Source organism: Malaclemys terrapin, chromosome 1 (genome assembly GCF_027887155.1).
Source record: "Malaclemys terrapin pileata isolate rMalTer1 chromosome 1, rMalTer1.hap1, whole genome shotgun sequence".
NCBI lineage: Eukaryota > Metazoa > Chordata > Testudines > Emydidae > Malaclemys > Malaclemys terrapin.
This window is the reverse complement of record NC_071505.1, coordinates 262,392,077-262,408,098: the sequence shown is the minus strand read 5'-3', so window position 1 is coordinate 262,408,098 and position 16,022 is coordinate 262,392,077. Positions and strand designations below refer to the sequence as shown.

At 38.4% G+C, this 16,022-nt stretch overlaps 1 protein-coding gene across 1 annotated transcript in view; it reads left to right on the top strand.

Moving 5' to 3' along the window:
* UGGT2 (UDP-glucose glycoprotein glucosyltransferase 2) overlaps window positions 1–16,022 on the top strand; it is a 273,428-nt gene that overhangs the window by 67,639 nt on the left and 189,767 nt on the right. The window contains exons 9-10 of the mRNA XM_054012252.1: window positions 3,466–3,565; window positions 9,553–9,613. Coding sequence (XP_053868227.1) covers window positions 3,466–3,565; window positions 9,553–9,613 — 161 coding nt within the window. The remainder of the gene's footprint in view (window positions 1–3,465; window positions 3,566–9,552; window positions 9,614–16,022) is intronic.

The following is a 16,022-nucleotide window of genomic DNA, read 5'->3' as shown; positions in this document are numbered from 1 at the left end:
CACCCCAATGGATAACACTAAAGAAAAAAATTCCAGCAGCTGTGCTTCGGGTGCGCACATACCTACATTGGAATGGACATGGGCAACACATCTCGAAGAACTATAGTTACAGAAAGGTTAGTAATATTTTTTTCTCCCATAGGGCAGGGACCTTCTCTATGCCTTTCCTCCATTTTCCCTACCGTCGAAAGTCCTATTAAAAATAAAAAGAGAAGGAGGGCACATTATATTGATTGCTCCTTCTTGGCCAAGACTGACTTGGAACCCTCACCTGTCACAACTTGCAAGGTACCTGCTGATCTCTCTCCAGTCCATTCCTTACCTCGTCTCGCAGAACAAAGGATGCACCCTCTATCCCAACGTGGGGAGTTTGCCTCAAGGCTTGGCTCCTTCATGGTTCCAGTGCATAAAGAACTCCTGCTCAAAGGAGGTACAAGAGGTATAATTACACAGTAGAAAGTCCTTGACATGTCAGACTTACCTAGAAAAATGGTCCTGGTTTCGGATTTGGTGTATTTCCCAACAAATCTCTCTGATATCTGCGATTCTTCCAAAGATCCTAGACTATGTACTAACTCTAAAATCTTTGGGACTACTTCTCAGTTCCCTCAAGGTACACCTAGCATCTATAGCAGCCTTTCACTGTCTAGTAGACGGATACTCAGTGCTATCACACCCGACAGCTAAACGATTCCTTGGGGTAGAGAAAACCTTTTCCCACAACCCCGACATCTTACCCCCGTGCGGGACCTAAACCTGGTATTGAAAGGCCTGACTAGACCTCCCTTCAAACCTGCGGCCATCTGTTCACTTACATACCTTTCAATGAAATTGGCCTTCCTGACAGCAATCACTTCAGCTAGGAAAATAAGAGAAATAGCAGTTCTGATGGCACAACCCCTCCCCCCCCCCCCCCCCCCCACACACACACAGTATTTTTTCAGGACAAGCTTACGTTCAGGCCACATCCAAAATTCTTCCCTAAGGTAACCTCCCCATTTCACATGAACCAATTGATTCACCTTCCAATTTTCTACCTCAAGCCTCATGCAACAACAGGGAGGCTATATTGACACTCTAGATGTCAGAAGAGTCCTAGACTTTTTCCTGGGTAGGACGAAGTCTTTCAGGAAATCTCCTAAACTTTTCCTCTCTATTGTGACAAGATCTAAGGGCTCATCAGTATCATCCCAGAGACTCTCCAAACGGGTCTCGAACTGCATTAGACAATGTTATAAGATCCACAACATGACCCTGCCAAATAATATTTGTGCACACTCCATGAGGTCGACTCCTCATTCGTTGCCTTCTTCAAGAATGTCTCTATCTCAGAAATCTGTAGAGTGGCGACATGGGCGTCAGTCCACACCTTCGCAGAACATTGTGTGATCACTGGGAGCTCTGCCTCCAATGCTTCTTCAGCTCCACAGTATTGTCATCTGTAACTGACGTGACTCCGAAGCCCCAGCCCTCTGGTAGGGATACTGGGTGGAAATCACCTACAGTGGAGCATCCATAGGGCCACTACTCAAAGAAGAAGTTACTCATCTTGTGCAGTAATGATGGTTCTTTGAGATTTGTCTCCCTCTTGGTGCTCCTCAACCCACCCTCCTCCCTTCTGCTTCAGAGTTCTTGTCAATCTCTCTGCAGTAGACAAGGAACTGAGGAGGGTTAGCCTGCATGCACTGGCTAGCCTCATGGAGGGGATACGGGGAGAAACAATGCATGTGCGGGCTACGGACACTACCGAAGTTTTCCGATCAGCAGCGCAGCAATGCAAGCACACCTACAGTGGAACACCCATAGGGACACACTTCTTAAAGAATCATCATTACTACACAAGGTGAATAACTTCTTTGTGTACCTAGCACCTGGTGGATATTGCCACCATCTAAACAATAATAATAATAACAAGAATAATAATAGTACTTCTGATTTAACTTTTGTTTTAGTTATTCTTTGTGGTTTTTTAACATATTTTGCACATTTTCTTTATGCTGCTAAACTTTGTTATTATGAAGGGTTTTCTCTGCTTCATGTGCTTCATTCATATGGGTAATGATGATGTGACTTCATTTCTTTTTCTGTTTGTCTGTCTGTTTTGTGTAACTGACATTTGCACATCTACCGCAACAGTAAAATATTAATTGTATATTTTATGGGTGCAGAATTGATCAATAAGACATCACAGATATTCATTGAATTCTGAAACCTAGTATGCCATTTATTTTGCACAGGTAATGAGTGGCGTTTTTCCATTTTCATTTTTTTAAATAATTCTAGATAGGTCAGGCATAATTACTGCCAGCGGAAAATATGAAATTAAGAATTTAAAACACATGATGAAATAATAAATATTATTATAGGCGGAGCTCGTAACGCCACCTATTATTAAGGTTTCCTCACACTTCCTATTACAAGGCCCTATTTTCAGTTGTTTATAACTTTGCCAAACTTTAACCATTTGGTCTGAAATTTTCCATGCCAGGTATCTACCTCCCAGGCTCTTTTTTTTAACAATTTCAGTCTAACCTAAAATAGTGTGTGTAAAAAAAAAAAAAAAAAAAAAAAAAAAAAAATTACATTATTTTACCCATTTAAACAATTTCTGAGGCCCTTTCTTTAGCATTCTCATGGTTTGGAGCAGGGACTTGAAATTTGTAAGGGGAATTGCCTTTGTGCTAGTAACGTAACTTTTGTCATCCCTGTGATAAAGTTATAAGCCTTTGAAAAGTCACAATTTGCACATGCTCAATAGAGAGTTGATAGAGCACAGCAGCTAAAATCCCCAAATATTCTATCCATTTGGAAATGTTCTGGGTCTGGTAAATTATGTGTTTCATCATCCTCTAGTGCTGGTCCATAAAGAGGATGACACACTAATATTGCTATCAGTTACTTCATTAGCTCAGGTGGCAGAGGACTGTGCAGTGGATCTGAAGTTACCTTGCTGATAAGCCACATGGGTGTCAATGTGAGGCCATATGATGGAACTTCTGTTTTATCCGTCTACTTTTTTTAAACCTAAGAAATTACACAAGGCAACCCTAATTCTGTCTTTTCAGAACTTCTGTGTGCTTGACTTTCCACCCTTAATAATGTATGGAGTGTATTTGTAGCTGTGTTGGTTCCAGGATATTAGAGAGACAAGGGGAGTGAGGTAATATCTTTTATTGGATTAAATTCTGTTGGTGAGAGAGACAATCTTTCAAGCCAGACCTTTCCCAGACCTGAAGAAAAGCTCTATTTGGCTTGAAAACTTGTCTCTCTCACCAACAGAAATTGGTCCAATAAAAGATATTATCTCACTCACCTTGTCTCTAACACCTTAATTATGCTGGTTTTTTCTGTCTAATTTAAATATAAAGAGTTCCAACTCTCTGTGTGTGCATGTTAAGAGTTTTACAAAATATAAGCTATGTTGATTTATAGTTGTGTTCTCTAGTGATTTTTTTTTTCTTACAGATCTAAGTTTTCAAGCAGCTTCTCAAATTATCTCCGCCCCTGTTTATAGTGCCTTAAAGGTGATGAAAGACATTGCTCAGAACTTCCCAATAAAGGCCAGGTATGATAAAATTGTTTACTTTTTGAGTATCGGTTAATTATTGATTTATGTTTCTGTTTGAATTTAATTAATATTTTAGAGATTTTGGCCGAATCCTGCAAATATATAATCATGGTCTTGTACAGTTACTCTTGGAAGGAGTCTAAGTGACTTCAATATATGTTTCACTCTATATGCATCCGAAGAAGTGGGTTGTAGTCCACGAAAGCTTATGCTCTAATAAATTTGTTAGTCTCTAAGGTGCCACAAGTACTCCTGTTCTTTTTAGTGAGAGCAGAGTAACTGTTAGAAGGACTGAGGATCAATCTCTTAGTGATCTTCTGTCTGGTGCATGGAGACCTTTACATATTAAGGGCTTGATCCTTCAAACACTTACATATGTGAATAACTTTGCTCATGGGCGTGGTCCTGTTTATCTCAGTGGGATGAGTGGATTTTCCAGGCTTCCTCTATTACAGAAACCAATTGTCTTGTTGCACTGCCATAGCTGTGCTTATGCAAAAGGTTGCTCTTTCTGTGAGCCAGTCATGCCTTGTCACTGAGACATTTTTTTGTGTCACATACGGTATGTCACTGCTTGTCCCACAGTTTTTTAAAGTGAATTATTGAGTTAAATATGATGCTAAATAGGGTTCTCTGCTTGAGACTGTCTCACAACATATTACAACTCCTAATTTAAGGATCTCCTTTTGTTTTATTGTCCCCATTGTTTTTCTGTTAAAGAAAAAGTGCAGTGTAACATAAAAGCTACTTCAATCATATCTAATTGCAAAGAAGAGTAAATAACTTTTTTTAAATGCCAAAATATAATTACAAAGAAATATAAAGCAACCAGTTTGGTATAAGTGAACACTTAGAAAAATACACCTCATCATTATAAAGCAGGGGAAAAGGTACATAAGTTGTAAGGCTCATTCTATTCTTATTTTAAAAAAATGGTTAAGTGGAAGGGACATTATCATCAAGTTAAAAATCATCAAGTTAAAAAACCTTGAAATCATCAAGTTTTAAAAAAGAATTAAAACTAATTTCAGGTACTACACCAGTCCCAGACCCCTGCAAGTTTTAGTGTTTCTGCAACCACATTTGCCTGTTTTTTTTTTCTCTTAAGGACAATAACAGGGTTCAAAAAAGAACTACCGTATATACTCGTTCATTAGCCTGTTCGTTTATAATCCGACCCCTCAAGATGTATAAGTAAAAATAGCAAAAACTGTATGACTCTTTCATAAGCCAACCCTCTATTTCTGGGGTTGGAAAACTTTGGCTCCCAGCCCGTATGGGTAAGCCGCTGGCAGGTCGGGACGTTTTGTTTACCTGGAGCATTCACAGGCACGGAACCCCTCAGACGCTCCAGGTAAACAAAATGACAATGTATTAGATATTCAATTCAATGATTCCATAGAGTTTAAAATCATCAAATTTTGGTGTAGACCCGTTTATAAGCCAACTCTCGCTCTTTGATGCGTCACTTTTTTACTAAAAACATTCGGCTTATGAACGAGTATATACGGTAAATAAATTCATGGAAGATGGGTCCATCAATGGCTATTAGCTAGGATGGGCAACGATGGTGTCCCTGGACTCTGTTTGCCAGAAGCTGGGAATGGGTGACGGGGATGGATCACTTGATGATTACCTGTTCTGTTCATTCCCTCTGGGGCACCTGGCATTGGCCACTGTCAGAAGACAGGATCCTGGGCTAGATAGTCCTTTGGTCTCACCCAGTATGGCCGTTCTTGTGTTCTTAAGTAAAGTGTCTTCCTTTTTGCTGTGTATGACAGGGGAAATAGACTGTAATGAAAATAGACCTAAACGGAGAAGAAATAAAAATAGATTCTATCACACTAATTTTTTGTAGTTATACAAATCTTTGACATTACTTTTAACACTATAAGTTTAAAAATCAGAAAAAATATTATTTTTAAATTGATGGGTGTGTGCTTACAGCAGTCTTAAATTGAAAAAACTCATCAAGTAAAAAGAATTCATGTATTCTGATTCTCCACTGACATAACCTGTCATAAATGAGTAATTCTGCTGAAGTCAGTGGAGTTGAATGAGTAAATCAGAGAAGAATCAGGCCCATTGAACAAAATAAATTACATTTCCTAACTTGCATTAGCAACGATACTTTAATAGTGCAACTGAAATAATTTTAATAATAAAATTTACTTTTCATTATTTATGCTTTTTATTTTTTTGTACATCACTCATTTTGGACAGTGAAAGTGGAGTATTCATTTTCTGGCTATCATGAACTAGCACAATTCTGCAAAGTTTGAGTTGTAAATATTGTAGACAAATATTTAAATCAAAACACAAAACTGTATTTGTCAAATTAAAATTAAAAAGTAACATTTGTATCCAAAAACGGTCCTTTTATTTAAAAGAAAAGTTTAAAACTTTATAAGTGTCCTTTTCCCAGGCTTTCTAGTGGTGAGCTTCATTTTCATGTCTCATTCTGTTTCCTAGAAGAAAGGTCAGCATGAGTTAGTATTTATGAAATAACATCTTCTAACTTAAGAGAGGCCAGTTCATTTGACAGTATGCAGACAGTGAAACAAGTGACATATTTGGAAGATAAAAAAAAATATAGAACATATTTTTTGTTAGTTGACATACAATTTACCAGTTTGTAAGTATCTGGCTAGTACATAATCCTATAACAATAGGCAGTACCAGTACATACCCTGAGTTTCCTGATATCCATGCATAATTTACAAATGTTAATATTTTGAGCATATTAAAAGTTATACTTTAATAAGCATTTATCTCAGTGGTATGTATTTATATTTTATCCAGATAAAAGAGAAAAAGAGTAATAAAGACAAACACTGCAACATTTAAATATTACAAAAACCTTCTCAAAATCACGTAGTAGTCTTATTAATACCCACTTAGCTGCAGATGGAGGTTAATTTAAGGGTTTAAATGGGGTTCTGGGATGTTCATTGAACTCAGTGTACTGCTTTGTGTGTCGTAATGTTCTCCCCTTACACATTTAACTTATGTGCATCAAAATAAGTAATTACAGTTTGGTTAAAATGATGCTTTCTGAATAAACATATCTACTTGCGCATCGCTGTACTGTATACTCTTCTCTTACCCATTCTTTTAGATAATTTTATGTTTGGAGCTCATTTTATTATTTTTAAATTTGTTGTTTATAATAGTGAAACTGGAAAGTACTAAAACTGAAAAGTCTGACCATTGTATAACATAGCATAACCAGAGATAAATATTTATCTTTTTCTCTTTTATCTGGATGAAATGTAAATATATACCACTGAGATAAATGCTTATTAAAGTATAACTTTTAATATGCTCAAAATATTAACTGTCCTCTGTCCTCTCCCTTCAAATTTTTTCATAACCTGCCTCCCCAAAAAACATGACACCATGCCAAATGATAATGGCTAGTCACGGGGCCAGTTAGTGATTCATTAATATCATCTGTTGTTCACTTGTCTTATAACAAAAAAAAACCCACCCTAGAAGCATTTAAGATAACACATGTGATGTTAGGTTCCTGTTAATGTCATGACAGCTTTGTCTGCTCTTTTCCCCCTTCCATTGTGTTCTGCCTCTACTTTTTTGTGTCTTCTCTATTTAGATTGTAAACTTCTTGGACAGGGACTGTGTTCTGATTTGTATCTAGACAGTTCCCCACATGATGGAGCACTGATTCTGCTTGAGGCCTCTAGGAGCTAATTTTATACTACCACTACTACTAATAATACAATAACAATAATAATTAATAATAATGAGCTACAAATTATGCCAAATGTACTCAGATTCAAATAGGACTGAGTTACTTTTTTTAAACAATGACTAGCTACTTCAAGACTGTTTGAAAGTATTCATACAGGGCCAGAATGGTATTTACTGTGTTGGTGTTTACACGTTTCGCTCTTCAATTTTTAGCTTTGTGATTTGTCCTACTTATTTAATGGCTAAATTATTCCTTTGGCTAAATTAACTCTCAGTATTAATTCCCATCAGTTACAGAAATACTTTCTGATGGGGGGAAAATGTTATATAAGCTATATTTCTAAATGATGCTTATTGCTGGTAGCAGGCTCTCTCGAAACTCTGTGCTGCAGAGCCAATTGCTTTCAGGCTTTTAGCTTAATAGTGTTTTTTTCCTACCCCTTGTGCTTCATTTCTCAATTGGGTGTTTTGCTGGCATCTTTAAGCTAGTTTGAGGTGTTCTTATCAATCCTTGTGATTATATTTTCTTTATTATAAATTTTTCATTTAAATCTGTTTTCATTTTTGAAAGAAATTATTATTCTATATCGTTTCCATTCTTGTTCTCCTGCATTAAAATGTTATACTTAAAAAAAAAAAAAAACAGTTGACACAGATAGTAGGATATTTAGTGTGTTTGTATATGCATAGAGAATAAACATGTTTGGTTGGTTATAAAAGTTTTATAAAGATGAATTTGGGATGACTCTGTTATTCATGAGATGTGAAGGCATGAATGAGTATTCACATCTTCCCGAACAATTACTGACATCAGCATCTTTATAACACACAATCTATTCTGTATTTTTCTAGCTTTCTCTGTGAGATCATAGACCCTGAGTTCTTCCTCTTCACTCCCTTTGACAAGCAGAATGATAACTAATTACCATCTAGGAATTTTCTGTCCTCTATAGCTCTTACTTCTGTTTTTCCAATTTTATTCCTGCCTTATATAGGCCAGTGACTGCCTTAGTGTTCTCTTGCCACCATTTTCTTTCTTTAGAAATTTATTATCTGAAAGCATGGAATAAGAGAAAGCTAAATCAAAGAAAATAAAAAACTCATCTGTACCTCTTGCAGATATTGAGGCTTTAAGTTGTTCTGTTCTCACTATGAGAAGAATATTTTTACCATAAGGAGCAAGGCAGTAACTGACATGCTTTCTGGGGAGGTGTCAGGCAATCAAGACTTCTTAGCATGTTCAAAGGGAAGTAAAGCTTACTTGTGGGAACTGAGGTTTTCCCCACACCATCTCAGAAGTAATTGTTTTCTCTGACTTTCACTATATTCATGTTTCACCAATGAACCCATCCTTCCCCTGAAGTGTTAGAATGGGTTAATGAGTTTCTGGCAGCTAAATCTCAAAAAGAAAACTTTGCTTGTCCTTGCAAACAAAAGAATTAAAAAGCCTCTGACAGCCTCTTGAGGCAGCATGATATACTTCCTGCACTTTTTCCAGTGGTCTTTGTTGAAGATGGATTATATTTTCAGCAGCATATTTTCACATCCAGGAAATAAAGTTGGTAAAGCCTTCAACAACTTTTTTAAATGGTGAAGGGAGCCAAACTATGGTTGCTGTAGATATAGGAGAAAGTTTGTTAATAAGTAAAGATACCCACTATTAATACTTTGAACTTGCTATAGAGCCTCTCCTACAGAGATTTCAAAGTGTATTTGAATGCTAATTAAGCCTTGCAATATGCTGATGAGATACTATACATTTGTGTTTTATTACCATTTTTGAGATTAGTAAACTGAGGCACGGAGGTTAAGTAATTTATCCTAGTGTACATAGTGACTGGCTGAGTTGGAAACAGAACCTAGGTGGCTCAGTCCCCAAACACGTTCTCTAATGGCTAGACTACCTTTGTAAGTGGTTGTTCATAACACTTTCCAATAGCCTAAGGTCAAAATTGAGAGCTTCAGACCACTTTGATTTAATTGCCTAGATATGGAGGTAAATAACTTTAACATCCAGATTTGAAATTTTGAAGTAAGATAATATCTTGGATACTTAAGTAACTTCAGTATGTACAAAATGCTAGCTATTCCCTAAATGTAATATAAAGAAGGTGAAATAATACTGTAAATATTGAGGTAACCATATATGTTTAGATTTGGGATTTTTTTTTAAGGCTGATCTCTGTACCCCTTAAAATAACATATATTAGATGCGGAAGAATGTTTGTTTAAGTGTAGAATGGCTGAATAATACCAATATTTTATTCCTACAGATCTTTAACCAGAATTCCTGTAAACCAACAAATGCGAAATGAAATAGAGAAAAATCAGAAGGTTTGCCCGTGTTCCTTGAATTATACATAAAGTGACAATCAAATTACAGCTATGGGACATTTTTGTGTTAATATAGCAACTTTTAACTGATTTCTAATAGAGGAGGAAATCATTTAAAAATGTATTCTGTTCCTAAATTTAAATAATTGATTTCTTTTTCTTCACTTCTCTTGTGTTTGCTTCAATAACTATGCTCTGTCCTTAGTTAATGAAAGGATATGAGGCTGGTTTGTAGGTTTGCTAAGCAACCCAACTCCCATTGAAATGAATGGGAGCTGCAGATACTCATCTTGTTGGGAAATCAGGCCATTAATATTTAAGTAAACCTTATGGGGAGGGGTTTAATCTTAATTAAACTGTTTCAAACATACATTAGTAGAATATTTAATTGCATATATACAGTGTACATTTTTCTATCAAAAAGGTCACATAATTTATGAAGCACGTACTACATAACATGCAGTTGTCCAAAACTTCCCATCTAGGTGGATTTCTAGTCCTTTGTCCATGCTTTCAAAGTGTGATCAGGTGAGAACCCCCTTAATTCTAAATGTTCCATAATACCCCTTCACTCATTATCCCAACATCATTTCCTTTACGAGCACATTGAGCAAAACCTGGGGCCAGTTTTGTTCAACATCTTTATTAATGATCTGGATGATGGGATGGATTGCACCCTCAGCAAGTTCACAGATGACACTAAGCTGGGTGGAGAGGTAGATACGCTGGAGGGTAGGGATAGGATCCAGAGTGACCTAGACAAATTGGAGGATTGGGCCAAAAGAAATCTGATGAGGTTCAACAAGGACAAGTGCAAAGTCAGGACTTAGGATGGAAGAATTCCATGCACCACTACAAGATATGGACTGACTGGCTAAGCAGCAGTTCTGCAGAAAAGGACCTGAGGATTACAGTGGATAAGAAGCTGGATATGAGTCAGCAGTGTGCCCTTATTGCCAAGAAGACTAACGGCATATTGGGCTGCATTAGTAGGATTGAGGGAAGTGATTATTCCCCTGTATTTGGCACTGGTGAGGCCACATCTGGAGTATTGCGTCTAGTTTTGGGCCCCCCACTACAGAAAGGACATGGACAAATTGGAGAGAGTCCAGCGGAGGACAACGAAAATGATCAGAGGGCTGGGGCACATGACTTACGAGGAGAGGCTGGGGGAACTGGGCTTGTTTAGTCTGCAGAAGAGAAGAGTGAGGGGGGATTTGATAGCAGCCTTCAACTACTTGAACGGGGGGTGGGGAGGGTTCCAAAGAGGATGGAGTTCGGCTGTTCTCAGTGGTGGCAGATGACAGAACAAGGAGCAATAGTCTCAAGTTGCAGTGGGGGAGGTCTAGGTTGGATATTAGGAAACACTATTTCACTAGGAGGGTGGTGAAGCTCTGGAATGGGTTACCTAAGGAGGTGGTGGAATCTCTATCCTTAGGTTTTTAAGGCCCAGCTTGACAAAGCCCTGGCTGGGATGATTTAGTTGGTGTTGGCCCTGCATTGAGCAGGGGGTTGGACTAGATGACCTCCTGAGGTCTCTTCCAACCCTAATCTTTTATGATTCTATATTTGGTGGAGGAGTTACCAGTTCTCCCTAGCATTTATCTGAGCTTTGATCATGCTGTGGGAACACAGCTTGCCTTCAGATCCTTATATCAATTTTGAATTTTCTTCTGTGAGTTTCCTTATTTGTTTTAAAAATTGTCTTCAATCAAGGCACTGACTTAGTTGGCAAACTATGATGCTGTAGGTAGTATTGACATTCTTGGTACTCCCTCCCTCCCTCCCGTCCTCCCACCTATGCTACCTCTCACTTTGGAGCATCTAGTTGAGGATGGACTGCAGACATGGAGCATTGTATCTACTCATAAAGCACTGTAGCTGGGTGAGTTGATGGAGCAATAGGCATTGCTTAACTTTTTCCAGGTGCTTTTGCGCTTTGGTGTGAGGTTGGGCCTTCTGTGCTTTTCATTGTTAATAGAGGCAGGCTTTGAGCTCTTCAGTTTCTTTGTACCACACTTTGGTTCCGTACATTATTCTATATAAATTTTATACCATACCCATCACCATAGTATTTTGAATGCCCAGTTTATGGTATTTTATTGATGCAGTTCAATTCTTGATGCACCTTTACACTTCTTCATTTTAAAAATTGTATTAAGTACCATTTCTCTTTCAGATGGAGAATGAAAAACACCCTGGGGCTGCTTTAGGTAGCCTAAATATAATCTTTGTGTTGCTAATGAAGAGACATGATTACAATGCCTTCTGCCTGAGTAAAGATTATGGTTGTCTGCACTGTAAGATATGTGTCTGCAATGTAAGATGTCGCTCTGCACTTTCAGGTCTTTCAAAGAATGTACCTGAGAATCTTCTGTAAGGCGCTGGCTTGTCCCCAGCCCTTAAAGGACCCACTGCCATACATCTCATTGTAAATGATTTTATTTTCCAAACATAAGCAAAAACAACAACCCAGTTCCTTAGCCCATCCTGGACTACAGCTCCCAGGAGATTTTCCCCTTTCCTTTCACTCCCTTCTGCTTCACGGCCTCTAGCAGGATTCTTCTGTGCTCTTTTAAATGAGCACTGTCTCCCAGAACTTTCTCCCTGGATGCCCTTCTCTTCTCCTTCTCCCGGTTCCCACTGCTTCCCCTCCCAGAGGACTTTGGCAGCCACTCCCAGGACGCTTCCTGTTGCTCTTCCTTCTTGATCATCCCCCTTTCTTACTGAAAGCCTGGATGTTTATAGCCCCAGCCAGGTGCTGCCCTGCCTCTTAATTGCACCTGTTCTAGCACAAGGGAGCTGAAACTACTTCATTTCAAAGGACTAGTCATTCTCTACTTCAAAGTAACATCCAGTCTTGATGTTTAAAGCTGGTTATTACAAATTCCTGTCAGCCTGATTTAGTGTAGGTCCAGTGAAAAGATAAACCCAACGTCAGCATTCCCATGTGTATAGAGTCCTGCAAGATCTGATTGCATTTGTGTCTCTGGGACACATCAGCACTGTCTTCTGAGTGTTAAACAAGACATCATCTCCAAAATGTGTGCTCAGTCTGTGCTAAGAGGGGAACAGTTGTCACCTGATTCCCAGCTGACATTGTTCTTGGCTTGACAGCCATCTCTTTAAGCAGTGACTGTGTGATATTTGATTCTAAGAGGCTATAGCAAGAGTTATTGCATAATCTAATGACCTCTATCATTAGAGTGTTTTTGCAACAGCCTTAATCCCAAAAAACAACATCCTCATATTGGGTAAGTTGGAATTCACAGCACTGTGGATGTTTTGGGGACATCAGCAATGAAATCTGTGACCTGTACCATAGCACATGATGCACATCCCATCCCAGTTACCAATGGAACTTACTGTGACAGTAGTATTAGCACAGCTGATGTCAATGCTTGTTCTACCTGCACTGACCCTTCTACCACCCATGTTGATGCAGCTACGTACAAACTTTTTTGGGAATCAGAAGGAAAATTGCTGAACATGAGCACAGAGAGGAACTCTACTTAAATTCTGAGGAGATTGATAACTCTTCAGCAACTATTTCCATATGAGAAGAGGACAAGAGTAATGACTTCCCTGGAGAATACAAACTTTCTCCACTTCCTGGAACTGAAGACTAAAGTTTCCGACTTGATTCCGATTCACGAACAAAAAATCAAACTCAATAAAAATAGAGCTAAGGTTGAAAATAAGTTTTAATGAATTTCAGCTAATACTCCAAAACAATATTATTTCATTTACAAAAATTCTGTTTGCACCTTTAAAAGCCCAAACCTGGGCATGTTTGGAAATTAACAGCTAACAATTCAGCCTCTTTCCTACTAGACATACCCCATCATCACACTCTCATTACAACTGACTTAAACTGCTCATCCAAACTTAACATTGTACCTTAAAACTTACAAAAAATATGCAAAAGCCAAAATAACTAGTTACTGAATTCAGTATCTAGTCAGTTTATACTGAGAAGTACTTAAAAATAATTTTAAGTATTGTTCTTACAGAGCTGTGTTCATGTGGATGTAAGAAGTATGTAGTCCTTCAGTTTAGCCCTCCCTCTGCATTCTCTGGCCTCTTTTTGTTTTTATAATCCTCATTTAATGAGTGTCTAGTTAACACCATCTTTGTTTGACTGAAAGAGATTATGGAATCCATATTGTTTATAATATATATTTGTAATTTCCCTAACACTTTTCTCTCTTACCCAAAAGTAGTAAATGGCACCATTTCTCAACAAGGCCAGCAAAATAAATAAATTTGGGGTTTTAGTTTAGCTTTAGTTATGCAAAAACAAACAAAAAGCAACCAACCATCAAATAAAAACACCTCCCCCAAACAGAAGAATTAAAAAAAAAACCCAAATACGAGCAAATAAAAAATACCCATCTGGAATTAACTGACAAGGATAATTTAAAGGAAGGGCAGGTAAAACATCAATACTACAGCATATAACTTTAAAATAATAATAAAAAAAATTATTTTGTATGAATAAAAGTTAGGCAACTTTCTAAACATCACCATTACAGTGCATTAAATTGTCATGCAACTTCTTGAGCTACAGTGCATCCATCTAGCAGCAGGGAAGATATGATCTCATGCTGTGCATAACTGAATGATTCCCTTCTCAGATAATGGAAGTTGAATAGAAAATGTAATGAGAGGAAATGACTAAAACATATTAAAGGTTGAAAACCATATGATGATTAAATGTAGTCAAAATGACATCCAACTGTAAGAGTCTGTACTAAGGACTGCTGTATGTGAATGATTCAAAATATCTGTTAAATACAACACATCTGCAAGTGCAGTAATTTGCCAACTATACGACTAGACGTTCTTCTTTTAGTTTTGTTCGTATCAAACCCCACTTAATGCCCTGAAAGGGCATAGGTGTCCCTTCCACTCTGTGGACTTGATTAGAGAGCTGCATAATGGAACCACTGCCTGTGTACCTCTGGGGAATTGGGTGTCTGCACCTTTTTAATCAGTATCTGGTGTCAGGAAGGCCTACATCTTGGTCCCTGCACTCTTTTGTTGGGCAATGGACTTCATGCATTCCGTCAGGTCCATAGGCATTAAGATTGGTGATATCTCTTAATGAGAAAGGCCTTGACTATGTTGATGACATTGCTCTTTTGGTATAGACCCCCGACAGGTTTCACAAGGCACTCCAGCAAATGGAGGAGGGGTTAGCTAAGATTGGCCTCTATGTTTTGTGGTCAAAGACAAAGCTGCAAAATCTAGAACCAGGTCCACCAGTGACTCCAATCTCTTTGAACAATGAAACAGCAGTCTCCAGCTTTTGCTATTTGGGTTCTGTACTCACCAGTTCCTCCAACTCTGACACAGAGGTTCTCCATTGGATTAGCATCGCAGCATCTGCCATGGGTCATTTACAATGAATATGGAATCAACATCATCTCAGCTCAACAACCAAGTTCAGGATCTATTCAAGCTGTATCCTCCCCATACTGTTGTATAGCTGCAAAACCTGGACACTACGCCGCTCAGACTGGGCAAAGCTAGAGGCTTTTCCACACAAAATGCCAATGCATAAAGTGGAATGACTTCATTTGTAATGCAGATGTTTATGGTCACTCTGGTCTACAAACTACCGGGGCCCTTGTCCTCAGACAGCACCTTATGCTTTTTGGACATGTTATGGGAATGCCACAAGACGTTCCAGTGAACGCTGTTCTCCAAGTGGCTTGTAACATCCATGATAAAATTCCACCAACCAAGAGCTAATATTTTTTTAGAAAGAGATCATGAAGCTCTAGCCCATATGATATTGAACATGTTCTCACTGACCAGCTTGGAAAGGCCCAGGGATTTAGGTTTTCAGAAGGCTACTAAAATAATTTGCTTGAAGGATAATAATTTTTTGAATTATCTGGCTCCAGAGGAGAGCTGGGGATTCTGCCATAAGGAGAAGATACAAACTGAGAGATGAATTGCCGCCCAGCTCCAGGCATGAGGAGAGGATTAAAGACAAAGGCCTGGTCTACACTAGGAAATTAGGTCAGTATTACTATGTTGCTCACAGGTGTGAAGAATCCACACCCCGGAGTGATGCAGTTAAAACAACCTACACCTAGTGTAGACAGCTCTTGGCTGATGGGCGAATTCTCCCGCTGACCTAGCTACTGCCTCTTGGGGAGGTAGAGTACCTATGCTGATGGGAGAATCCCTCCTGTTGGTGTGGCTAGCACTTCACTGAAGTAGCGCAGCTGCAGCATCTGAAGTGTAGACAAGCCCTTAGAGAGACCTCTGAGGGAACTGGGTACAGAGCATAGAGGGCAGACTTCAGAGGAATCCTAAAAGCCAGAATACTTTTTATTTGGGACTTTTCTTTATGATCTTTTTTGTAAGAGTTTTTGTAATAAACCATCCCTAAGAA